The sequence below is a fragment of the Rhinoderma darwinii genome, chromosome 3 (assembly GCF_050947455.1).
Source record: "Rhinoderma darwinii isolate aRhiDar2 chromosome 3, aRhiDar2.hap1, whole genome shotgun sequence".
NCBI classification, from domain to species: Eukaryota; Metazoa; Chordata; class Amphibia; order Anura; family Rhinodermatidae; genus Rhinoderma; species Rhinoderma darwinii.
The window spans coordinates 387,214,305-387,240,926 of record NC_134689.1 but is presented as its reverse complement, the minus strand read 5'-3'; the positions used below and the strand labels follow the sequence as shown (position 1 = coordinate 387,240,926).

General features: G+C 46.3%; 1 protein-coding gene across 1 annotated transcript; it reads left to right on the top strand.

Moving 5' to 3' along the window:
- Positions 1 to 239: 239 nt before the first annotated feature.
- Positions 240 to 25,336, top strand: PPP2R2A (protein phosphatase 2 regulatory subunit Balpha). Its single transcript, XM_075858930.1, has 10 exons — positions 240 to 431; positions 6,908 to 6,982; positions 16,309 to 16,400; positions 16,820 to 16,982; positions 18,171 to 18,283; positions 18,400 to 18,577; positions 18,751 to 18,915; positions 19,455 to 19,624; positions 22,178 to 22,269; positions 22,862 to 25,336. The coding sequence occupies exons 1-10, from the start codon at positions 425 to 427 to the stop codon at positions 23,139 to 23,141; spliced, it is 1,335 nt and encodes a 444-aa protein (XP_075715045.1). The 5' UTR covers positions 240 to 424; the 3' UTR covers positions 23,142 to 25,336.
- The last annotated feature ends 1,286 nt before the right edge of the window (positions 25,337 to 26,622 follow it).

The following is a 26,622-nucleotide window of genomic DNA, read 5'->3' as shown; positions in this document are numbered from 1 at the left end:
AATCAACCTGACTTACTTTTATAACTTGGTTGACAGTTCTAAATAATCCCTTTAAGGGCTGTGGCTCCATTTAATTACATAGAACCGGAAACCCCCATGTATAAGAGTCTGAGGTAAGACGAGCAACTCGTGACCAGCAGTAATAGCGACGATGGTCGCTGTGAGGTCAGGTAGTCACACATGTGACATGCGCACTGCGGACAGCACAGCTCCTCCTCCCACCGCCGTCCCTCATTCCGGCGTACACTGGACCAGCCCTCTCCCGCGAAGCCCCGCCTTTGGTCCTTGCCCAGTGACGTCGCCGTTCTTGCGGCCTCCGTCTTGAAGCCGCGGCCCCAGAGTCCGGTCCTCCCGCCCCGGGCAGTGGCCTCCCCGGTATCCGCCTCCATCTGGAGCCCGGGACAAACAGTGGCCAGGGGGCAGCATGGCGGGTGAGAGAGAAGCACAGGCTCGGGATAATGGTGGCTGCATCGTGGAGGGGGAGGGGAGTAGTGTGTGTGTTCTGTGTGCAGTGCAGCGGGGTGTGCGGGAGAACGGGTATATAGAGATGTGCGGACAGGCTGTATATATAATATGTTATATATGTGCACCCTCCTGATGTGTCTGTGCACGAGGAGCAGCGCCTATAGCGTCCTGTGTGTATGACTGGAGGGAGGGCTGCGGCTCCTCAGCTGTCTATAGGTGTATATAATATATAACATCGGTTATATACATGTGTGCATGGCGGGAGGGTGTATATGAAGCTGTAGCCTTTGTATATGGGTGGGGATAGATATATACCTGTATATAAGATGTACGTGTATGAACCTGCATTTATATAATGGGGTGTCTATAGAATCTGTATGGAGGGTGTCTATATAATCTGTATGGAGGGTGTCTATATAATCTGTGTGTATGTATGTATATATATATATATCTCAATGTAAGAACCTGTAAATGTTGAGGATTGATATAAACTTCTTGACCTGTCTATATGTTTTCTCTTGTATCAGTCTATATGGTGTGTGTGTGTGTATAATATATATATCGGTGTGGGTATATAATGGCGGAGCACACGTGATTGCACTTTATAATGTATAGATAATAATACTTCTATAATGACCTTTGCGGACCGTGCCACCATGTCTTTCCTCCTTGTGTTCCTGGAAAGGCGTGTGGTTAGATTGTTGCTCGTGGTGTTACATTTTTTTGCGATTGTTTGATAGCGCCAGGTGGATTCTATCAGTAGTTTCTGTGACGTTTCGGTGCCCGCACAGCAAAGGTGATGGCATTAAGCAAGAGACGGCATGGATACACTAGGCCCAGGGTATGGCTATTGGTAGGAAGCAGTCGGGTCACTATGGGGTACGCCCCATGCAGGTACCTTCCATATCACCCCAGTATGCTCTATATAGGTGGAAACAGAATTTCAGAAGTGCGCCACCTATGGTTTCACAGCCGCTGAAGACCTATAAGTCCCAGCAATCTATATCTGGAGACAGCTTCTCACCATAAATGGGAAGGGCTGGCTCCTGGGATCAGAGGACCTGGTTGTGTCCTCCATAGATCTCAGAAGTTCCTCCTTGGGGACGCTACGTGACTACAAATCATCACGCAGAGGAGACCCCAGAACTCTACTTCTCCCTGGATTTATGTATTTACTGCATGTCCTATAGAAAGATAGCCTGCTTATCTGTCATTGAGCAGGAGTCCTGGAAGTCCTCAGTCCCGTGTTCTACCATAGACTTCATGGTCGGGTTGGGTCACCTCAGGAGCACGTTGACATGTTAGTGCTCCGGCTATAAGAACTGGTTCTTGCAGCAGATTTGGAAGCTCATGGGCTCGGTCCAGCCATCTGGAAAGTTAGCGACTGGTTGGTTCTTGCCACATCCTGGAGAAATGGGCCCCATTGACAAGTGTTGTGGTGAGACCATGTAAGGGTTTACTTCCACCATGAAGATCTGGTCTGGTTCATCTTAGTCAACATCTCACGTTCTAGACAATTCGTCTTGCTCTGTATATGGAAATTAGTTTGATCTCATTTTACAAGGTCTCCAGAAGTTTTGATGGGGGATCTATCTTTCGGGGGTGGATAGGGATGGTTTATACAGGCAATGCTCTCCTGAGCGATCTACAAAGACAACCTCTCGAGTTGGCCGTATACACCTTCTACTTGTTCTCAAAGTTGATTTGGCCGGTAAGTACCGGTTGGTTGGATATCAGCCGCCACTTGAAGTGTCTGGCAGCTGCTTATACCCCTTTTCACATTTGGCAGTGTGCGCGTGCGTTTTTAATGTAAATATTTATATATTGAGGAGTCAGGGAAATAACTGTCGTCCTTCTGAAGTGTAAGGATCGCTTAAAGAGGCTCTGTCACCAGAGTTTGCAACCCCTATCTCCTATTGCAGCAGATCGGCGCTGCAATGTAGATAAGAGTAACGTTTTTTTTAAAAAAAAAACGAGCATTTTTGGCCAAGTTATGACCATTTTTATATTTATGTAAATGAGGCTTTCTAAAGTCCAAGTGGGCGTGTTTAAAGTAAAAGTACAACTGGGCGTGTATATGTGTGTACATCTGGGCGTTTTTACTTCTTTTACTAGCTGGGCGTTGTGACGAGAAGTATCATCCACTTCTCCGTTACCACCCAGCTTCTGGCAGTGCAGACACACAGCGTGTTCTCCAGAGATCACGCTGTGACCGTCACTCACTTCCTGCCCCAGGTCCTGCATCGTGTCGGACGAGCGAGGACACATCGGCACCAGAGGCTACAGATGATTCTGCAGCAGCATCAGCAGGTAAGTAACTACATCGACTTAACTGCAAACGCTGATGCTGCTGCAGAATCATCTGTAGCCTCTGGTGCCGGCTCGTCTGACACGATGCAGGACCTGTGAGTGACGTCACAGCGTGATCTCTCGAGAACACGCTGTGTCTGCACTGCCAGAAGCTGGGCGTTCTGAAGAGAAGTGGATGATACTTCTCGTCACAACGCCCAGCTAGTAAAAGAAGTGTAAACGCCCCGATGTAACGAACACAATACACGCCCAGTTGTACTTTAGAAAGCCTCATTTACATAAATACAAAAATGGTCATAACTTGGCCAAAAATGCTCGTTTTTAAAAAAAAAAAACGTTACTGTAATCTACATTGCAGCGCCGATCTGCTGCAATAGCAGATAGGGGTTGCAAAATCTGGTGACAGAGCCTCTTTAAGGTACCAGTCTTTGTGCTGATAACTGGTACTTATATAGTGTGTAAGACGTTTGTCTCCTATGAATTGGCCACTAGAAGATCTGGAGGTGTTCCACAGATCAATCTTCCATATTAAGGGTAATGGTCCATTCTGATCGCTGTGTCTCCTATGACGGGGTTAGGTGGCTTGTATGGCATAGTTTCCTCATGCCACCGATAGTTCTTATGGTATAGAGTTGTTGTTATAAAAGGCTGCAGGGCCGTAGTGATATAAGCAACACCCGGTGATGTCACTAACCTTTCTGTATACTTAGTTTACTGTTGTATTTTTAGAATATGGTCACAGAAGTGTTTTATTGGCCAGTGGGAGTAACGTTCAGGGTTCATTGTACTGAGCACTGCTTTATGATGCCCAGCACTGCATGGACAGTGCCCCATGCTTAGCTGTGCATTCATCTCTCTCTCTAATATTACACGCTGCTCCCTAGAAATGATTGATGTAGACATCTAGTGGGTGGTGATTTCCATTATCCGTTTTATGTTTGCGGAGCTGGTCCTCTGTACACGCCAATCGTGTCCGGCAGCGTTCACTATTTGCTGTGGTTGCCCATGTTGGCTGCATCCCTGGCATAGCTGTAACTTGCTGTTAGCACTGACTTCTAACGGAAGCCTCTCATTCTCCAGCCGCAGGACCTCCCGCATCCTCTGACTCCACTATCCCAGGCATCTTCAAGGATGCATATAACCTTTCCAGGACCGGATGCCTGCTCCCAGCAGCCCTGCATCATCTTCCTGCGGGGGAAGGTCCAGCCTTTTATTTGCACGTACATTGTGTTGGACCCGTTGCCCCCCCTCACCCCTCCCCTTCAGCAGCATCACTGCATCCTTTCAGCACATCCTCTGTTTGGGAGAGAGCGAACCTGACAAAGCACATCAGTCGTGGGGGCCATTTAACCCTTTGTCAGACTTAGTCGGGCATACATGTTTCATGCCTTGTTCCTTCTGGGCACTAGATGTGCCGGGCATGTTGTTACATGGCAGAGTTCAGTCCCAGCACGCACCTCCTGATCCTCCAGAGGGGTAAGGAGATTGAGCCACAGCTCCTTCCTGTGTCAGCGGAACTAGGAACTCTTTATGGCGAGGGCGGTCCAGGATTTTTGTGAATGGCAGCAGTGTTCCCAGACGCAATCCAATGTTTCTGAAGTTTTCTCCGAGAGCCGTCTTTCTGGGTAGTGTTTTCTGCATTAACTCTTCTGGATCTGATAGTAGGGGTAGTGTTGGGACCACCATATCCTGACTACATTTCTTCTGGGAACAAGTCGTCCTTAATAGATCCGGAGAAAGTATTTGTTTTCCTAATAGCAGTCGCCGTGTAGCTTTAAGACGATTTCACAGATTGCCTGGAGCTTTAGTAGTGACGTATGTATCTGCTTCACGTAAAGACTTACAGGAGCTTCATTAAATCTGAGGTGTGCCCTTACAGGCTTGTCATTTCTTTTGCATTCTTTATATCCTTTTGATTGGTTATCACCTTGGCATAAAGCTTGTGTTGGTAGTTGTGGTGATCGTTTTGTGACTTTTGCCCTCATATGGAGGAGTTGGTGCTCAAGTTTGTCTGACACTACTTAACAGTTTTCGTCCCTTTAAATCGCCATATTTACTATGGATGACCTGCCTAGACTTGGATCGTAGTGTTAGACTGATCATGAGCACGGGTGGTTGCCTTAACGTGGTCTCCGACTACAACTCCCGTTCAGGGCATGCTGTTGTAGGTTTGCAATAGCTGGAAATCATAAAGTTGAAGAATTTTTCGCACTAGATCAGGCTGGTCAGCCATGTACCGTGGCTTTTATAATGACTCTTGGCCCGTGGTCATGCTCTGCTCTAGGCCCGTGGTCATGCTCTGCTCTAGGCCCGTGGTCATGCTCTGCTCTAGGCTTGTGCCTCCTGCGCATTGTCTGGCCATCATTCTTCAGTATATAAGGAAAAGTTGCTGTGATTGAGCATACTATTTGTAAGGCCATGTTTTTTTACACAGCACTTGCAGTGTCCGTTGGGTATGTGTGCTGGGAAAGCACCCGCTGCAAACGTCAAATGTATCCGTAGGCCCCCCATTTACCCTGACGGAGGTCAAAAGAGTGCCCCTCAGGCTTGCATATATCGATGTACCATTTCTTTTTTAACTCTACGGCATAGCACAGTCTGCTGCTATTCCATTCAGAGGCACCCCGCAAAAAAAGTATAACGTGTGATTTTTTTTTAATTTTTTTTAACATGGGAGTTCATGGGTGACAAATGCCACTGTATGCCTATAGAGTGGCATCCGTTTGAGGTATACGGCAGGAAAGCGGTTTATCAGTAGAAAACAAAGAGTTGGGCACCAGTGTCAAGTTTATTAGGTGCGTTGACCACCTGGTCTTTGACATGCACTGGATTAGATACATTTTCTGCGGTCTTATGTTTTTGTGGTTACTTGTCCTGAGCTTGACGTGGTCTTCGTGTCTGATTTGTGTCTGGAATTGATGGATAATGAAGCACTGATTCGAGACTTTCCTAGGCTAAGGAATCTGTCTATATTGGTTGTGTGTATGGAGGCCAAACACATGTCTCAAGTTGGTTATAGACAGAAGGGCCAATAGTGTTCTCCACCAAAAATATGCCCATTCGTGTTGGCCAGATGGGCATTTCATTTCTACAGGGGGAGATAAGCCGAATCAAGCGTGGGGAAGTAATAGATTGGGTAAGGTTGAAATCAAACATGTCTGATCCCTGTTTCCCCTGACGTCTTTGACCAGCTTCAGACCACGAGACGTCGTCTGATATATGGCCACCACCACCCTTTTCACTAGGAGTTCAATTGAGATTTTCAGCCTGAGGTCCATTGTTCCTGGAGCAGCGCTCCTTCTTTTAAAACCTTTTGTTAACAGGGGATTAGGTGGATTAATGCTTTTGTCGTTCATTATGCACTGGGCAGCTGCTAAATTGGGGACCGGGGGAAAGTGGGCATAGCCTTTTAAATTCCTATTGAATTAACAGCATTGTGTGACCTCCATCACAAGGTCTGCCATCTGCAAGTCGAAGGGCTTTTATGCAGGAGTAGTGTTTGGACTGCTAGTCTTAGAGCGCCCCCTTATGGCTCCCTGATGCACTAGTCCCTGGTGTCCAGTGGTTTAGGTTGAACGTTGTCGGTGATTGCTGTAAGAATGTGAGAACAGAGCGGCTGTCACTTGTAAGCCTCTCTATCCTCTATAATGAAGGACAGCTGCTTCCTACTTGGTCATTGACTACTTTTCGTCGTTGAGATGCTGGGCTATATACGGAAGTGGGTTCGGGTTGGTGTGTCAGAATATGGAGGAGGGTGCTCTCTATAATCCAAGTATTGCGATTTGGTCTCTCAAACATGAAGGGTCTCCTGGCCCTCAGATAAAATATGGCGGCTGATGGAGGTTGTATTGGTCACTGCAGTGTGTATACTTTTAGTTCCTCAACTTTTGTCAGACAGTTAATATTGTAAAATACTGATAATCTGGAATATCTAGCTACCGGACTATTGAGGAGTTTTCCAGACTACTGGACACCTGCTGAATTCTGTACCATAAAGTGCCCGATTAGTGTTTTTACTGTTTGTATATATTTCACGTCTGTAGTTCTAGCAGACTGGGGACAATAATTTAATCTGTAGGACTGTTCTAATCCTAATTGACTATTTTTTTTTTTCTCATTTTCTTTCCCCCAGGAGCTGGTGGAGGCAATGATATTCAATGGTGTTTTTCTCAGGTGAAGGGAGCAGTGGAAGATGATGTCTCGGAAGGTAACCCGGTTTTGTTTTTTGTCACTAAGGCCTAATGCATACGACCGTGGGGATTTTGCGGTCCGCAAAACCATGGATCCGTTGCGGTCCATTTGTCGGCAAAAAAACATTCCGCAGTGCGTTGTCTCACCAGTATTCACGAATGCATAAAAGAAAAATGCAGGGATGGTAACGCACATTGGGCGAGTTTGTGCCGCAGATATGGACCGTAAAATGACATGTCCTTAGTTTTTGCGGCCCAGTTTTGCAGCCCTCACAAGGAGCCGTGAACATCAGTCGTGACCATGGGGCCATATAAATGAATGTGCCCGTGTGCTGGCCGCAAAACTGTGGAGAGCAAATGGACAAAAAAACCACGGTCGTGTGCATTAGGCCTTACTCTCTCTGTTCTGACACTTGACACTGTACTGTAGTATTTTAAATGTGCTTTTATTTATGTCCTATACCTTGACTAGAACCGGGGAAGTCTACTCTGGCCACAGGCATTCGCCTTCTGTAGGAGAAAACAATCAGAGTATGATTTACTTAACGTCTATGGGGGACCCCCAACGTCTGTCTTTTGTAAACTGGCTGGCTGCATGTATTGTTTAAAGCAGGGCTAGAGGTGCCTGACAGTGGCTTATATGCCAACCCCCAGTCAGGAACATATGTACTTAGTAGGCAGAGGGGAATAAGCTGCTGCCAGCCACTTGGGCGGCCACTCCTCTCTCATGAGAAGAAAGGATTAGGCATGTGGAAATCCAACATGCCCAATGCTCCGTCTCCTTTTTTTTTTTTTTTTTTCCGGAGGAAATCCGGACACCCCCATATACATTAGAAATCAGCGGGGTTTGGCCAATAAAGTGGCAAAAAAACTGCGATTCGGGCATTTTCGGACGTGGGGATACCGAATGTGTTTGTTTATTATTGTTTGTTTTTTATATTTAATCAAGGTAAAGGGGGGGTGATTTTAATTTTTATATTTATGAATTTTTTTATCTTTTAAATTGTTGTTATTTTACTTTAGCTCCATTTTATTTAGGGGGCTTGAACCTGCGATCATTAGATCGCTTATGCCATAGACTGCAATATTGCAGGCTATGGCAAAATCAGTGCATTGCTATTGAGACCTGCCACAGTCCAGTCTCAATAGCAATTTTCCTCTAGCAGGGTTGGGAGCGTTCACAATTCTCCCAGCTGCTATAGGAGTACACCGACTCCAGCAATATCGCCGCGCGGGTACTGGTAAAAGGCCCCAAAGTGGAAGAGGCAGTAAAAACCCCATAGATGCCGGTGGTCATATCTGACACCGGCATCTGAGGGGTTAAATGCTTGCGATCAGAAATTTTTCTGATCGCAAGCATTGCTCCTGGGTCCTTGCAGTGGGCCCGCTCTGCTTCTGAGCAGACACCATCTTTAAACACCCTTTCACGACGTAAAGCTACAGTTCAGCAACGTGAAAGTGTTAAAAGGTTTTCTGTGTTTTAAAAAATAATTGCTTAAAGACTCTGTCGCCACATTATAAATGCCCTGTCTCCTACATAAGAAGATTGGCGCTGTAATGTAGGTGACAGTAATGCTTTTTATTTAGAAAAACGAACTATTTTAAACCACTTTATGAGCGATTTTTAGCTTTATGCTAATGAGTTTCTTAATGCCCAACTGGGCGTGTTTTACTTTAGACCAAGTGGGCGTTGTACAGAGGAGTGTATGACGCTGACCAATCAGTGACCCATCAGCGTCATGCACTTCTCTCCATTCATTTACACTGCAATAGCGATATAGTTATATTGTTATGTGCAGCCACATACACAAACACTAACATTACTACAGTGTCCTGACAATGAATATACATCACTACCAGCCTGGACGTCATGTGTACTCAGAATCCTGACACTTCTGAATCTTTTCTGTGAGATTCCAGCAAGGCAAACGTAATCTCGTTTGAAATGACAGGTTACATCGTAATCTCGCGAGATTACGCTTGCCTTGCTGGAATCTCACAGAAAACATTCAGCAGTGTCAGGATTCTGAGTACACATGACGTCCAGGCTGGTAGTGATGTATATTCATTATCAGGACACTACAGTAATGTTTGTGTATGTGGCTGCACATAGCGATAGAACTATATCACTAGTGCAGTGTAAATGAATGGAGAGGAGTGCATGATGCTGATTGGTCAGCGTCATACACTCCTCTGTACAATGCCCACTTGGTCTAAAGTAAAACACGCCCACTTGGGCATTAAGAAACTCATTAGCATAAAGCTAAAAATCGCTCATACAGTGGTTTAAAATAGTTCGTTTTTCTAAATAAAAAGCATTACTGTCACCTACATTACAGCGCCGATCTCCTTATATAGGAGACAGGGCACTTATATGTGGTGACAGAGTCTCTTTAAGGCAAGGAATGTGATTAAAAAAAACATTTATTCACCTGGTATATCCCCCTTCGCTGCAGTGGCAACTACCCGCACGTTACAATTGCATTACTGCTGAAACCAGTACTACAGCGGGCATGTGCTGGTAGTCGGCACATCAATGCAGGACAGCTAACAAAGACCAATGGCTGTGCTGAAAGGGTGGTGGATATTCCAGGTAAGTGATGTTTCTTGTGTTGTTTTATCACATTTGCCTTTAGCCAATTTTTTTGCCACTTGAAAAGCCCCTTTTAAGTCATTTAGTTGTGGGACATTAATATTCTGTTTTTGTCAAGTTCTCAATCTGTGTCGGCCTTATGGCTTGCAGTGTAGGGATCCCTGTTAAAGGGCACCTGTCACTTGGTGCAAATAAATAGAAATATATTTACTGGACTAGGGATGCGCGATGCATCGAAACTTCGATACTCTGCATCCCCAAACGGTTCGATACCGTTGTTTCATGTATTTTGATACTAAGCTGTGCGGCCGTCCAGCTCAGTATTGTAATACATGAATATATGAGAGCGGGGCAGCGGCTGTGTAATACAGTCATTGCTCCACTCCTGAGTCCTGATATGTGTGCGCCGTCGCTGCACTAATGAGCGGCGGCACTGAAGACAACATGGCGGCAGCACTGCAAAACACCCCCATGTTCTGTCTTCAGAGCCTGAGTTGCAGCTCATTAGTGCAGCGCCAGCCGCATCTCCTCATGCTGACCGCGTGCGCACTTACTCTCAGGAGCGGGGCAATCACTGCATTACAAAACTTCAGCCCCGCTCTATAACGGCGGAGATCAGGGAAACCTCTCATCTCCGCCGCTATTCTCCTGAATGCTGCGATCAAAGCTGACTGCAGCATTCAGAGGTAAATGAGAAGGGAGGATGCCCCTTTGGATCGCATCATGGGGAATTCCCTGTGACGCGATTGAGGGCCATACCATATATGGGCAGACAGCCCAGGGTCTATTGAAGGACCCCAGTGCTGTCTTACCATATTTCCTTTTGTTAGGGCATACTGAGGTATGTCCTAACAACTGCCTGTGTACTATCAGTATATAGATATATGCCTGTGTACGATCAGTATATAGATATATGCCAGTACATAAAATTTTAAAAATGAACACAAAGTAATGTTAAATAAAAAATAAAAAAACATACACCTTTTTTACAATAAACATTAAAATAAGTCTCAATACACATATTCAGTATTGGCGCAACCGTAATAACCTACACAACTATTTTTTTGTGTCATTTATGAGGTGTAAGCCGTAAAAAAATAAAAACTGCTTTCTATCACTTATTAATGTGAGGCACGAGGTGTGATGAATTTTTACCTCCATGTGCCTCACATTAATAGTAATTAACCCCATCATGTGCCTTACACATTAGCCCATTATGACTGAGGTACATGATAGGGTTAATTACTATTAGTGTGAGGCACGTGGAGGTTAAATTCATCAGACCACCTCGTGCCTCACATCAGAAAATGGAAGAACTTTTTTTTTTTTTTTATTACTTTTGGCAAAGTATCGAATTGGTATCAATCGCAATACTACACGAAGTATCGGCATCGAAGTCCAAATTCTGGTATGGTGACATCCCTACACTGGACTGCATCTTGCTCCCTCCATCCTAAAGAATTGGATTGTCGGATGGAGCAAGTTGACGGTGGTTATTCTCCAGCGTCTGAGAATACCTAGAAGTTTTAAAGGAGTGGACCCCTGTGGACATCCCTTCTCACACAAAAGGTCCCTTGACAATGAGCTGATTGCTGGGGTCCTGCTGTTTGGAGCATATCCCCCCCCCCCCCAAACAGTCTTCCTCCAGCAGAGAAGTCCCTCTTTGCAGTGGCCCTCCACACCAGAGCTGGGGACCTCACTTAGATGAGGCACATAGAGGTCTTCTAAAGTGGACAACCCGTGCAAGGCTCTGTTCACATCTGAGTCTCCATCACCCTGCTGCGCTGTTTTGTTCAGCAAAATAACGGGAACCTGACGGAACCCATTGAGGTCAATGGGTCCTGTCGGGCGCTGTTGTTTTCGGTGTCCGAGTAGTGACTGGCTAATGCCATTCATGTGTATTAGACAGAACAAAATCTGGAAAGTTGTGTTTAGCTCGAGACACACACAATAGATAAATGTTCACATCAGTCAAGGACCTGCTATGTACTGACGGCAAGGGACATACGGAATAAACATGCACTCGTGACCATTATGAGCAGGAAGGTGTGTGGGGAAGAGGGGTCTGCTTGGTATGTTTGGATTATGCACAGCTCATACAATCGCATACATTTTTTATTTTTTTTGGAGAAGTTCAGAGGAATCAAATTCGATTTTCAATCAATTCCTAAGTAAAACCTAACCCCGGGTTTGTACGCAGCGCACACTTGACTTGTAGGTTTTCCCGTTTCTGGGTGATTGTTTTGCAGGAGGATAACTTTTTTGCTTTCTCCACCCTGTAGTAAACTCCCAGACCTGTTTTCCTAGACTTGCCTCCACAAGTGTGGGGTTGGCAGCGGCAGGTTAGTCGGTCTGTCACGCAGCACGCGCAGAGTATTTTGGCAGCTGCTCAGTCCTTCATGTCATAGACTGACCCCCTGCAGAGCGCGCAACATCTGTGGTCAGTATCAGGATCTTCCGGGGAGGTGATAATCCCGGCTTCAGGCACTGGAAACCTTAGAGCATCACCTATGTATAGTGTGAGGATTAACGGGTGACTGAGGATTGGGAGAGTATCTAATGTGTAATAGAACTGATGTGAGAGCCAAAGTAGAGCGAGAACTACCCTTGTTGCCTATGTCAATAGGAAATGCAAATCCATTTTAATCGCTTTATATCCTATAGAGACGGCAGGCATACACTGATCCGCCATAACATTAAAACTAGTGACAAATAAAATGATCTGGTTACGATGGCGGCTGAGAATGGGTGGGATATATTAGGCAGCAAGGGATCCGTCCGTCCTTGAAGTTGATGTGTTGGAAGCAGAAATGGACAAGTGTAAGAATCTGAGCGACTATGACAAGGGCCAAATTGTGATGACTGGGCCAGAGAATCTCCAAAATGGCAGGACTTGTGGGGTGTTCCTGGTATATAGTGGTTAGTACCTAACAGTGGTCCAAGGGAGGAAGAGCAGTGAACCGGCAACAGGGTCATGGGTGCCCAAGGCTCCTTAATGCGGGTGGGTAGTGAAGGCTATCCTGTCTGGTCTTATCCTACAGAAGAGATCCTGTAGTACAAAGTGCTGAGAATGTTGCTGCTGCTATGATAGAAAGGTGTCCGAATACACAGATCATCGCGGCTCTCTGTGTAGCTGCAGACTGGTCAGAGTGCCCATGCTGACCCCTGTCCACTGCTGAAAGTGCCTACAATGGGCACATGAGCATCAGAACTGGACCATGGAGCAATGGAAGAAGGTGACCTGGTCTGACGAATCACGTTTACATCATGTGGACGGCTGGGTACGTGTGTGTCTTACCTGAGGAAGAGAGTGCACCCTGGCGCCACCTGTGAAGACAAGCCGGCGGAGGCAGTGTGATGCCCTGGGCAATGGTCTGCTGGAAAACCTGGGGTCCTCGTATTCAATGTGGATGTTACTATGACATGTACCACCTACATAAAGATTGTTGCAGACCAAGTACACCACTTCATGGCACCGATATTCTCTAATGGCAGTGCCCTCTTTCAGCAGGATAATGCAAAAAAATTGTTCAGAAATGGTCTGAGAAACATGAGTTCAAGGTGATGACTTTGCCTCCAAATCTTCTATTGGATGTACTGAAAAAACAAGTCCGATCCATGGAGACCCCACCTCACATCTTACAGGACTTAAAGGGGTTATCCGGAATATCAAATATTAGATCGGTGGGGATCAGAGACTCGGCACCCCCACCGATCAGCAGTTTGAAGGGGTCGCGGAACGGTCCCATTCTGAATGGGTCAGTGGTGCAGTACCTTGCACGGCTGCTACAAATGTAATGGTGCGTGCAAGTATGAACAGAAAGAAGCATGTAAACAGTAAAGAGGCTGCAGCCCCTTCAAACAACTGATCGGCGGGGGTGCTGACAGCCGATCTACTATTCATGGCCTATCCTGAGAAGTCATTAATAATTTTAATAACCCGGACAACCCCTTTAAGAAATCTGCTACTAATGTCTTGTTGTCAGATACCACCGGAACCTTCAGAGGTCTTGTGGAGTCCATGTCTCGATGGGTCACAGCTGTTTTGGCGTCACAAGGGGGAACTACGCAATATTAGGCAGGGGGTTATGATGTGTGTTTTATAGGTAGATGGACAGAGATATTTTGTATTCATTCATGATTGGTAGAGGCAGCCACACCACAAGGACTGTACATCCATTGGACACAATAGACTCACGCACTATAGACTCCTTGTAAATCGATATGCTGTTTCAGATGTGAAATCTCCTGAATGTTCACATCCCTTCCTAGAATCCATGTGAATTATTATTTTTTTTCCACTGTAAAGTGGAGATGGAATTTGGAAAAAATCTAATTTGCCCAAATAGGATTAAGTTGCAATACCAGACATAGCGCTTTAGTGGCGCTGTTTGTAAAAAGAAAAAACTTTTATTGTAAATTGATATATAAATGAATACAAGGTTCTGGGGCTGGGCGATTATTATGATCAAAATCATGAGTCATTGAACGTGTAACCTCTATTACAATTGGTGAACGATTATTTAGGCCACGCCCTAAATTAATATATATACCCTGAGCCTGCTGTATACTACTGTATATAATATATCCCGACGCTACCCCAGCACACCGTATAATGCCCCCACACAGTAGGATAGCCCCAAAACCGCCCCCATAGCTGCCTCCACACCGTATAATGCCCCCTAGCTGCCCCTATGCAGTATAATGCCCCTATGCAGTATAATGCCCCCTAGCTGCCCCTATGCAGTATAATGCCCCCTAGCTGCCCCTATGCAGTATAATGCCCCCTAGCTGCCCCTATGCAGTATAATGCCCCCTAGCTGCCCCTATGCAGTATAACGCCACCTAGCTGCCCCTATGCAGTATAACGCCACCTAGCTGCCCCTATGCAGTATAACGCCCCCTAGCTGCCCCTATGCAGTATAACGCCCCCTAGCTGCCCCTATGCAGTATAACGCCCCCTAGCTGCCCCTATGCAGTATAACGCCCCCTAGCTGCCCCTATGCAGTATAATGCCCCCTAGCTGCCCCTATGCAGTATAATGCCCCCTAGCTGCCCCTATGCAGTATAATGCCCCCATAGCTGCTTCCACTTTGGCCCCAATAGTGCCTAAAAAAAAATAATAAAATACTTGCCTAACCCCTTTCCAACGACGAGTGGAGGAGATCCCTCCGGTCTGTGTGGCTCGGTCCAGACAGGCGCGAGGCAGCGAAGTCGTCACGTCTGCGCGGAGTCGTGAGCGGCCAGCAATACATAGGTCCCTGCTCTACCCCTCACTAACGGCCCCATACTCTATCATTGCATTCCACTGTATCTGCGTCCTGATACAATTGAACAAGGAAGATCGAGAGAAAATATATGTTTTTTTCAATTCCTTGCCCAGCCCTACAAGGTAGTGAAGTATTTCAGTATGGCCGTGGCTTTTGCAGCATCCTACTATTTGTAGTGAACAGACGCAAATATACAGTATAATCCCGATCACCTCACATCTTCAGGACATTGGAATTGTTGTAAATGATGGATTAACACACGTTCACAGCCTTCATTCATTCGCTCGTACGTAAACCTGTGGCTGCTCTGTAAACGCTGGTTTATCTTGGGTAAAATATTACATATACAAGTCCCATACCGGAGATGACACTACTGCGGTGACCTTGCATTGATTCGCAGCGGCGCTATTATTCACATCACCGCTAGTGAAGGTAGACTATTGTGAAGGCTCCAATATATATCATTACCCACAGTTCTCTGCCACGGTCATCCTGCAGCGGTGCTGGATTATTGGGTGCCGGATTACAGGAATTTTACTGCAGTCAGAATTGTGCAAACTCTCCCAGATTTTTTATTTCGTTCCCATGTCTAATCAATAAGATGAGATTAGTTTTACCCTTCACGTGCCGGGACGACACGTGGCCTTGAATCTTACTGCAGAAAATGACGTCTCTGCTGAACATAGAGGAAGAAAAACCTGTGACAATCTGCATGGGGGGGGGGGGGTTATTCAGGGTCACTGGGGTAAAAGACAGAGGGTGCTGTGCCCTTTAACCTTAGACTCTGGCTGGTATGGTGTTACACGTAATATCTCTGCGACTATTAGCTGCTTTTAATGTTTTTTTCAAAGTTATAATCACATTTTTACTACTTGACCCGATGACAACACTGACGATCCTGCAGCCCCACCTGTCAGTGTCATGAGGAACACTGATGAGGACTCTGTCTGCCAGTCCTGCGCCTCCTCCATCCGTGATGATGAATCGTCCATAGTGAGGGCACCTCACCAATAATAGTTTTGTTCATGGGGCTGTAAATCCAGACCACATTGCATGTTCATACACGGCCTGGGCCCTCTGCACGCACAGTGGCTCAGTGGTTGGCACAATAGCATTGCAGCTCTGGGTTCAAATCTGAACACGGTAATATCTGCATGGGGTTTTTGTTCTCCCCGTGTTTGTGGGTGCTCCGGTTTCCAACTACGCCTGTCTCCATATAACAAGTGGCACATGTCATGGTCCAAACAGCTGTCGCCAGTCTATAACCAGGGTCTATTGAATGTAGATGGGCAGCCATGGTGGCAGGACGTTGCATTAGTCTTCAGCGTGGCAAGTGGGGTAACCAAACGCGACAGAGAGCCCAAGTGATGAACTTTCCACGTAGTACACTAATGTTGTTCAGTCCTATTCACCTCCACATGTATAGATGTCTCCTTCCGTCGTGCCACCATTGTAACACTGATGCCTTCTGTTGTTGCAGCGGATATCATATCTACGGTAGAATTTAATCATTCTGGAGAATTATTAGCCACTGGAGATAAAGGAGGACGTGTGGTCATCTTCCAGCAGGAGGTTAGTATAGTCGGATCCTCATACTTTCTCTCTCAGGTCAGTTACCAATATTTAAAGCTTTTTCCTGCTTACACATAGGGATAGGCGCCCCCCCCCCCCCCCTCCCACTTTAAGAACTCTCTTTATGACCCAAACGTTAAAAACCTCAGACGCTCCCTTCTTTCTGGCGGTTCCGCTCGAGGACTGCAGTGAATATGGTAACCTGATCGGCTTCTGCGGCACTGCTGATCTGTGGAAGTCTCAAGGCGTTCCCAGCTCTGTTCTGGTATTTTTCCTATTCTCCCATTCAGACTGTCTTCTTAGTAGACGATCAGCTGCTGCCATCTTGTGGCGCTGGGAAGCGCTACAACTGATACCTACACTATTAATTGGACAACCTATCCAGAAGTGTGATTGTTCCCATGTGTTGTTTCCTGCAGAGTAAAAGCCCTTATCATAGAGGGGAATATAGTGTCTACAGCACTTTCCAGAGCCACGAGCCTGAATTTGACTACTTGAAGAGTTTAGAAATTGAAGAGAAGATCAACAAGATCAGATGGTTACCACAGAAGAATGCGGCACAGTTCCTGTTGTCTACCAATGGTGAGGTGCTGCTTCAGTGAAGTGTTTTGTACTGCAGGCTGCTTGTGTGTTACTCGGCGGGTGGAGGGGGGTAGGTGTTTCAGGGCTCCCTGTCCATAATACCACCGTCCATTTCTCCACAAGCAGAAATGGCTGACACCAGGAGATAATAGTTTGTGTTCAGCTGGATAGCCGACATAGATGACATTTTAGGTTGTCCCTTTTTAAGATTCCGACATCTCAATCTTACGTTTTTCTACTTGGTTGGCATTGCCTACATTAGGACCACCCTAAAGGCTCATGCACGCGGCTGTATTGCGGCTGCATATGGTGCGGTTTAATATGGCATCCCTAGAAGTCTATGGAGCCATACTGTCCCTTCATATTTATGCTCCATCAGATATTACTCTGTTACGGAGGTTTTCTCTTCTTGAAACCTTGACATTTCCCTCCCCAATTTCTGGGAGTCTAAATAATATATGGTGGTGCGTAATTTAATTGTATTAGCCCCTTGAATGACGTGTGACGTACAGTTATGTGACCGCTGCCACGGGGGGATGTGGCAGGCTCATGGGTTGAGCCCATGCATACCCGGCGGGTGTCGGCTATAACATACAGCAGACCCCTCCCTACAACCCTGCTGAAAGAAGATAAATCTGATTCTGACCGTTTAACCACTTAGATGCCACGGTCAAGTGACTGCATCAGCTAAGCCGTTAGAAAGAGGGGGGCGATTTCCCCCCCCCCCCCCCCCCCACCTACAGCCCATCGGCCGTGACGCGACCTGTGGGTGCCAATGGTTGTTATGGCAGCATGGGGGCCTAATGAAGGCCCCGTATCTGCCGTCTTTGTAATAGGAGCTGAAAAAACAGGAGTATTGCAGTATATTGTGCAATCGATTCACAATGCAAGCAAAATTTTAACTTCAAGAGGTTAATTTCACTGTAATGGCAGACTTTACCCCAATGAATAAATCTACTCATTGCTCTTATATGTTGTTAAAGGGGTAAACCATCTCAGACATTCATACCCCTGTCCGGCCTGGTGGGCGGCCACCGCATCCAGGCACAGAGTGAATGCCGAGGGGGGAACCTGCAACTATCAGACATTTCTTGTATATCCTTCGGCTCTGCAATAAAGGTCTGGGATGGGAATAGCCCTTTAACCTATATGACCTACATGCCAATGTTTTCTTTATTTTTCTCAAAGATAAAACTATCAAGCTGTGGAAAATCAGTGAACGTGACAAAAGACCAGAGGGTTACAACCTTAAAGAAGAAAATGGAAGGTATAGGGATCCAACCACTGTGACCACTCTCAGGGTAAGTCCTTCTCGGCCTGTGTTGTAATATTCCGTGCATTGCTTCTATGGTACCTGGAGTGATGGCACATCCGGCAGTGGACTTTACATTGTCCTGGTTTTCCCTTTCCTCTCCAGGTGCCAGTTTTCCGCCCCATGGACCTGATGGTTGAAGCGAGTCCTCGTAGAATATTCGCCAATGCTCATACGTATCACATCAATTCCATCTCCGTCAACAGTGACTATGAGACGTATCTTTCAGCAGACGACCTGCGGGTCAATCTGTGGCACTTGGAGATCACGGACAGGAGCTTTAGTATCCTTTTCAATGTAATGGGGGGGGGGGGGGATATACATTTTCCTTGCTGTGGATGTAAATGAATGGCCGCCCATGTAATACGTGGAGACGACCTCAGCCGCTTCACCTCTACCGTTGTTTTTTGCAGTTTCCTTTAGACTTGGTTGTGTTTCCTTCACTCCCTGCTCCAGACATCGTAGATATTAAACCCGCCAACATGGAAGAGCTGACGGAAGTGATCACAGCCGCAGAGTTTCACCCACATCACTGCAATACCTTTGTATACAGCAGCAGCAAAGGCACCATCCGTCTGTGTGATATGCGAGAGTCGGCGCTGTGCGATCGTCACTCCAAGTGTACGTTTTTTTTTTTTTATAGCATTATTAGACTTTCTGCGTAAGTTCATTTTTATTTCTAATTTTACAATGTCATTTTCCAGTGGAACTGGAGTTGAACAGCAGGGAAATCGGCCAATTGTCACTGTTAGGGCTGTGTTTCCGTCTTCCCGGTGATCAGTCACTTGACCATCAGGACATTGAGTGCTGTGTATGGTGAAAGGGATCAGGTAGGGCGATTAAACCCGCACGTTAAATACGGCGCCGGTTTAAGGACCAGGACTGCATGCCAGCTGGAGGCTATTAGACCACTTTAAATGAGAGCATCAGTGTCTCACCTAAACGTATTAGACTATTTAGTGTAATTGCAGCAGCCACCAAAGTACCAACAAGGGGATGGAAAAGAAAGCACTTCCTGGTTTTGAAGAGGCACATGGTGTCACATGACTCAGCCAGTCAGCTGCTCTGTATAGGACTATGCCATTGGCTTATGACCAAGTACGATTGATTTTTCTTTTTTATACCTCCTATTTAGTTAACGTTTTCTTTCATTTTTCCAGTGTTTGAGGAGCCTGAAGATCCCAGCAATAGGTCTTTCTTCTCAGAGATCATCTCTTCCATTTCGGATGTGAAGTTCAGCCACAATGGGCGATACATGATGACCAGGGACTACTTGTCTGTCAAAATCTGGGACTTGAACATGGAAAGCCGTCCTGTGGAAACCTATCAGGTAACTGAGAGAAAGCTGTCCAATATACTGCTTCACCTAGACTAGTATGGAGAGTGTTTCCTCCTAAAATGAAGAGAAATTGCTAGTAACAAATGCTCGAGTTTCTGGCATCTGAGTAGTGGTGAATTCTGCTCAGCCATTTCTTAGTAGTAACCTTTTTTGTGGAAAGTTTTCCCCCCAAACGCATAACCAAGAAATGGCATATTACAATACTTGGTAGACGAGGACCACACGACCTTAAGGGCTTTTCTGGGACTAAGGAAATAACTGTTTGATTAGTCCAAACCCTGTGCCCCCTCCCCCCCCACGATTAGCAGAATTGGTTCCCCCGGAACAGCATTTTACCAGTGTATGCTGGCTGTGCCTGGTACTATAGTGTGATCGTATAGTGCTGGGGTGATATTGTTATGGAGGTCCTTTGTTTAGTCCTCCACTGTTTAGAGCTGCTGTCAGATTTTAGACCTGGTCCACACAGAGACTTGTAGCTCCACTGCTGGATTTTTTCTATGGAGTGACCGCTACCGTCTAGAGCAGGGGTCTCAAACTCGGCCGGGTAAGTGGGCCGCTTATAGAAAAAATGGGAAGTTGACGGGCCGCATTACTTTCAAATTTGATACAATACAAAATTATTGCTAATCAATTAGTTATTTGAACTACTATAACACTACATTACTATAATAATAATAATACTACATTACTATAATAATACCGCTAGGTTTAAAATTTGAGATCTTTCTCCACGTGCTTATTTCAACAATCCAGCTTTCCAGTTTAAGTGTCGCTAAATGCAGTCCGGCGGCTCAGTTAGCACACATGTCAAGATTGGGCAGCCCCTTTTTAGATAGTGCCGCAGTGCCCTCTGTGGATGCTGCCGCAGTGCCCTCTGTGGATGCTGCCGCAGTGCCCTCTGTGGATGCTGCCGCAGTGCCCTCTGTGGATGCTGCCGCAGTGCCCTCTGTGGATGCTGCCGCAGTGCCCTCTGTGGATGCTGCCGCAGTGCCCTCTGTGGATGCTGCCGCAGTGCCCTCTGTGGATGCTGCCGCAGTGCCCTCTGTGGATGCTGCCGCAGTGCCCTCTGTGGATGCTGCCGCAGTGCCCTCTGTGGATGCTGCCGCAGTGCCCTCTGTGGATGCTGCCGCAGTGCCCTCTGTGGATAAGGCCACAGTGCCCTCTGTAGATAAGGCCACAGTGCCCTCTGTAGATAAGGCCACAGTGCCCTCTGTAGATAAGGCCACAGTGCCCTCTGTAGATAAGGCCACAGTGCCCTCTGTAGATAAGGCCACAGTGCCCTCTGTAGATAAGGCCACAGTGCCCTCTGTAGATAAGGCCACAGTGCCCTCTGTAGATAAGGCCACAGTGCCCTCTGTAGATAAGGCCACAGTGCCCTCTGTAGATAAGGCCACAGTGCCCTCTGTAGAGGCTGCCCCAGTGATGTCAGGGGCTTGCCCAGAGCTGGAGTCCCAGGCAGAGCGCTAGTAGGCTCTTCCTGGGACTCCAGCTGTGCTCCTGACATCACTGGGACTCCTGCTCTGGGGAAGCCCCTGACATCATTGTCGATGTATGGACAGCGATGTCAGAGGCTTCCCCAGAGTCCCGGAGCAGAGCCGATAATAGCGCTCTGCCCGGGACTCCGCTCTGGGGAAGACCCTGACACACTGTCCATATATGGGCAGCGATGTCAGGGAATTCCACAGAGTCCCGGAGCAGAGCCGACACCAGCGCTCTGCTCGGGACTCCGGCTCTGGGGAAGCCCCAGACATCGCTGTTCATATGTGGACAGCGATGTCAGGGAATTCCACAGAGTCCAGGAGCAGAGCCGACACCAGCGCTCTGCTCCGCTCTGGGAAAGACCCTGACACGCTGTCAATATATGGGCAGCGATGTCAGGGAATTCCACAGAGTCCCGGAGCAGAGCCTGTACTAGCGCTCTGCCCGGGACTCCGGCTCTGGGGAAGCCCCAGACATCGCTGTACATATGTGGACAGCGATGTCAGGGAATTCCAGAGTCTCGGAGCAGAGCCGATACTAGTGGCTCTGTGTCCCGCGGGCCGCAGATGACAGCCCCAGGGGCCGCATGCGGCCCGCGTGCTTGAGACCCCTGGTCTAGAGGAATACATGGAGTTGTGTTCAATCTGGTGGGCTGCAGCTGTCACTTGATAGTGAGGATCAATCAATAATTCTACAGCAATGTGTGGTCCAGGACTTCAAGGCGTTTAATAAATGAATCTGACTGCAGGAAATGTTATAAAGTGATAAATCGGACATTACTCGCCTGTGAAATCCGCTGGCGGTCTGTTTATTTTCCTGCAGCGATGACGTGCCGTACATCTATGTGACTGGCGCAGCCAATCGCTGGCTTTGTAAAGGGCAGACTCTTCTAATATCACATTCACCTGTTCAGTATTTTATGGCATTTGGTGCAGGACACATAAGTTTGCGCCATTTTGGCTTCCAAAAAAGTGTCGAATGTGGTTTTCAGTAAGAAGAGCATATAGGTGTGACGGTTAGATGGAGGGCACGGCCGTCAGTATTCATCCGGCTTTATTTCCACAGGTACATGAATACCTCCGGAGTAAGCTCTGCTCCTTATATGAGAACGACTGCATCTTTGACAAGTTTGAGTGTTGTTGGAACGGACCTGACAAGTAAGTTTAACCCTTTCCCTACACAGCCATTTTCAGATTTTCATTTTTGCTTTTTCCTCCCCACCTTCGAAAAGCCATAACTTTTTTTTTTTTATTTATTTTTTTTCCTCCTGTTCTTTGATATAGCTGTATGAAGGCCTGTTTTACGCGAGGCGAGTTTTAGTTTCTATTGGCACCATATTTGGCTACATGAGACTTTTTGATCACACTTATTTTTTGTGGGCGATGAGGTCACCAAAAAACAGTATTGCAGCATATCGTGATTCTGAAAGGCTCCTAATAAGCCCCGACAACCATCGGAATCCAGCGATCGCTTAGTGGGGGGGGGGGGGCAATGGACCATCAGAGGAGGCCGCCTCCCTCTTTCTAATGCCATATGCCCCCACAGGACCGCCGCCGTTTACATACGACGGATGTTGGGAAGGGGTTAATGAGCAAGGCCCACCTCAGTCCTCCAAGCTCTGCCTCTCTTTGTATGCCGCTGGACATCATGGTCCTTTAGTTTCTATTAGAGACTCCTAGAATGATGAGGTGGTTGTTCTGCTCATCACACCCACTATTGTATTAACTCCTACCACCTTTCCCTTTACAGTGTTGTCATGACCGGCTCCTACAACAACTTTTTCCGAATGTTTGACCGCAACACGAAACGTGACATTACCCTTGAGGCCTCACGGGAGAACAGCAAGCCGCGCATGGCGCTGAAACCACGTAAAGTGTGCGCCAGCGGCAAACGGAAGAAAGATGAGATCACGGTGGACAGTCTGGACTTCAACAAGAAGATCCTGCATACAGCCTGGCACCCTAAAGAAAACATCATTGCCGTGGCCACCACCAATAACCTGTATATATTCCAGGACCGAGTCAATTAGCGCAGGCCTTTCCATACAGGACAGTCCTTTAGTCCAACTAGTTCCAATAGTCGAGCCTAGAATTCGTACCCTGTTCCAAAACTGAAGAAAACTTCTGACCGTGCGGGAACTTTTGCCAGTCCCTCCCCGTCTGACTTTTCCAGTGTTTAAGGTGCCATGAATTCTCCTTTTTATAGCTGCGCGGGGTGCACCCTGCTCCTGCTGTCTTCTTGCCCTGCGGAAGTCACAGCAGGGACCACTGTATATTATTATTTTTTTCTTTTTAACCATCTTGCCTGATGTAGGTTTAATTCTGTCTATTTTTTTCATTGTTTTGAGATGTCAATTGCAGTACCGGCCTGCGCTCTGTATGGTTCTTTAGAGAGGGGTCAGGATGGGTTTAATCTGTTTTTTTTTTTTTATATCCCCCTCACTCCAGTTTTTATTTTTTGTTTTTTTTATACCCTTGCAGTTTTAGAAGTCCATTCTTCTGTACCTAAATATCCAATTTTCCTGCTCTCCTTCCTCATTGTGCCCTGCGCTGGTGTAAATCCAACTGCTAGGATGGCACACAGGGAAATGGGTTGATAGTGGCAGGGTTGGAGTCATGGTGGGGGGGGGGGGGGGACGACAAGGCTATTGCTGAGAGTTGTCTTGGTCTCTCATTTTTATGACGACCTGACTGTAATCACTTCTTGCCTCGTCTGGCGTTGAAAAGGGGAAAAATAAAAGGACTTAAAAAAAAAAAACAAAAACGAAGGAAAAAAACTACTGAATAAAAGACAATGAAAAAAATGTCTTTTTTTAGAAGTTATTGGAAATACTCAGAACTTGATAACTGTATCTATAGTCACCATGACACTGCTTACAATAATAGCATCTCTACTAAAACAATACTATGAGGTTTACATTATGCTTATTTTACTAAACACGAAGGTCAACATTTACGAAGACTCACATTTTTTTGGCACAAACCGCTTAGCAAATGTGGGCTTTAGGCCTCATGCACACGGCCGTAGCCATGTGCATGGCCCGTGACTACGGGCACGGACAGCCGCGGAGTGTTATCCGCGGGCTATCTGCAATCACGGACTGTGCATTGATAAGTAGCCAGGCCTGCAAATGCGGCATGTAAAATGACTTGTCCTATCTTTTAGCAGTCCGGGCTCCCGGCCAATGCACGGACTGGAAGCCACGGTCGTGTGCAGAGGCCCATAGAACAGAATGTGTCCTATACTATCTGCAATTTCGGATAGCATGTGGCCCATAATGCACTGTCGTGTGCATGAGGCCTTAATGTTTCTAGGATCTGTCACTTCTGACATGTCCGTTTTAGTAAATACTCGCATTCTACGTGAAATAACATTGCTGGAGGATCTTTTATAGGAAATCTGTGTTGTCGTTCCTCTGTTATTATCCCTGGAAACTGGGTGTCCTCATTCCCCTGGTCAATAGGTTGTGTCCCTACACGGTTTAAGGGTCCATTCACTTGTTTGGTGCAGTTAGAACTGCATCCAAAAATCACATTTTTCAAATCTGGTGTGAAAAACGCATGCGATTTTTTTTTTTTTTTTTTTTTTTTTTTTTTTCTCCATATGTGGTTCTAAATGTCTTAACCGCAATGTGGGAATGGACCCTAAGGCTGGTTTCACACGAGCGTGTTCGGTCCGTAAAGGACGGAACGTATTTCGGCTACAAGTCCCGGACACACTGCAGGGAGCCGGACTCCTAGCATCATAGTTATGCCTTATGTCCCTGCCTCTCCGTGGAACTATTGTCCCGTACTGAAAACATGATTACAGTACGGGACAGTTGTCCCGCACTGAGGCAGGGACTCCTAGCGTCGTACATAACTATGATGCTAGGAGCCCGGCACTTGCGGCTGAAATACGTTCAGTCCCGGACATGCTCGTGTGAATCCAGCCTTACTGTCGGCACTGATTGGACAATGTCAGATTGTGTAGGGACACAACCCATTAACAATGCAAAGTGGCTACACCTAGTTGGTAATTTATTCAGAGTTCTCCAGGAGGAGTAACACAACAAGAGTGCAATGTTCCCTCCTGAGTTCTAATTTTATTGGTGAATACAAGTGTTTAGAATTGTCTGTTTTAGTACAATTTCTTTTTTTTTTTTTTCCCCCCCCCGAAGAGGTTTTTATTGTGCTGTGCCTCTGTTACAACTCCTGGAAACGTATTAATAAATTGACAATTGGGTGTTGCTGGTTTCCATTCTCAATGGGGTGTGCCTACAGTCTGCCATTGTCATAAGTGCTTAGTGTCAGTGAAGGGACTTACCCATGATAACACGTAGTTGTCAATTTGTGTATACATTGCTAAGTGGAATGACACCATAAAGCCTAAGCCTACTGTAATACGCTGCGGGTGTTCCATAAAAAAAATCTGTTGCAAAAAAATGTGAAGCTAATTTACCTAGTGTGCACATATCCTAAAAGGTGAACTTCCAACAAAACTCATATTCTTCATACAGCACTTGTCGCAAAAATCTTGGGCGCCAATGTTGTTTAAAGGGTTTTCCAGAGTTAGAGAAAAAAAAAAAATAAATCCATTCGTGATCATGACCAGTCGCATTAGGTGAATGGAACAGAGATGCAATACCAGACACAACCTATAGACGAGTGTTGTGGTTTCTGGACAACTCCTTTAAAGAGGTTCTGTCACCCCATTATAAGTGCCCTGTCTGGTACATAATGTGATCGGCGCTGTAATGTAGAAAAAGGATCATTTTTGAGCAAGTTATGACCTATTAGCTTTATGCTAATGAGTTTCTTAATGGACAACTGGGCGTGTTTTACTTTAGACCAAGTGGGCATTGTACAGAGGAGTGTATGACGCTGACCAATCAGTGACCTATCAGCGTCATACACTTCTCCCCATTCATTTACACAGCACATAGTGATCTTAACTAGATCGCTATGTGCAGCCACATACATACACATTGACGTTACTCAAGTGTCCTGACAGTGACTATACATTACCTCCAGCCAGGATGTGATGTCTATTCAGAATCCTGATACTTCGCTAATGTTTGTGTGAGATTTACAGCAAGGCAAGCGGAATCTCGTTTTAAATGACAGTTTACAGCGTAATCTCACGAGACTACGCTTACCTTGCTGTAAATCTTCCCGGACTCCAGCGGTGCTGTTGTCATGATGTGGGTCCAAAGATTTCTATCACGTTACAAAATTCTGTTGTCATATTGAGCACTTCTGATCGTAAACACGTGGAGCCTCTGTTGGCAGTCCTGGCAGGATTGACTGGTAGAATGGAGCTGTGTGGGGGTCTTATTCTTCACATCAAAACGACACAACCTGATGGACCTCATTATAAGTGGGGTGCAACCGATCCGGCTATGGATGCATCCGTTCTAATCTGTCATGATCTATTACCCCTCACGCTGACTTATAATGAATCTATCATGTTTCAGTTACACTGCAGCGTGCTGCAAAGAAAACCTGATGTAACCCAACAAACCGGAGTGT

What these genes read in the sequence shown, in the direction of transcription:
- PPP2R2A (XM_075858930.1), top strand. An exon ending in GGAAGATGATGTCTCGGAAG is followed by an intron (nt 6,983 to 16,308) that starts GTAACCCGGTTT and finishes CTGTTGTTGCAG; the next exon opens with CGGATATCATATCTACGGTA. An exon ending in GTGCGATCGTCACTCCAAGT is followed by an intron (nt 18,916 to 19,454) that starts GTACGTTTTTTT and finishes TCATTTTTCCAG; the next exon opens with TGTTTGAGGAGCCTGAAGAT.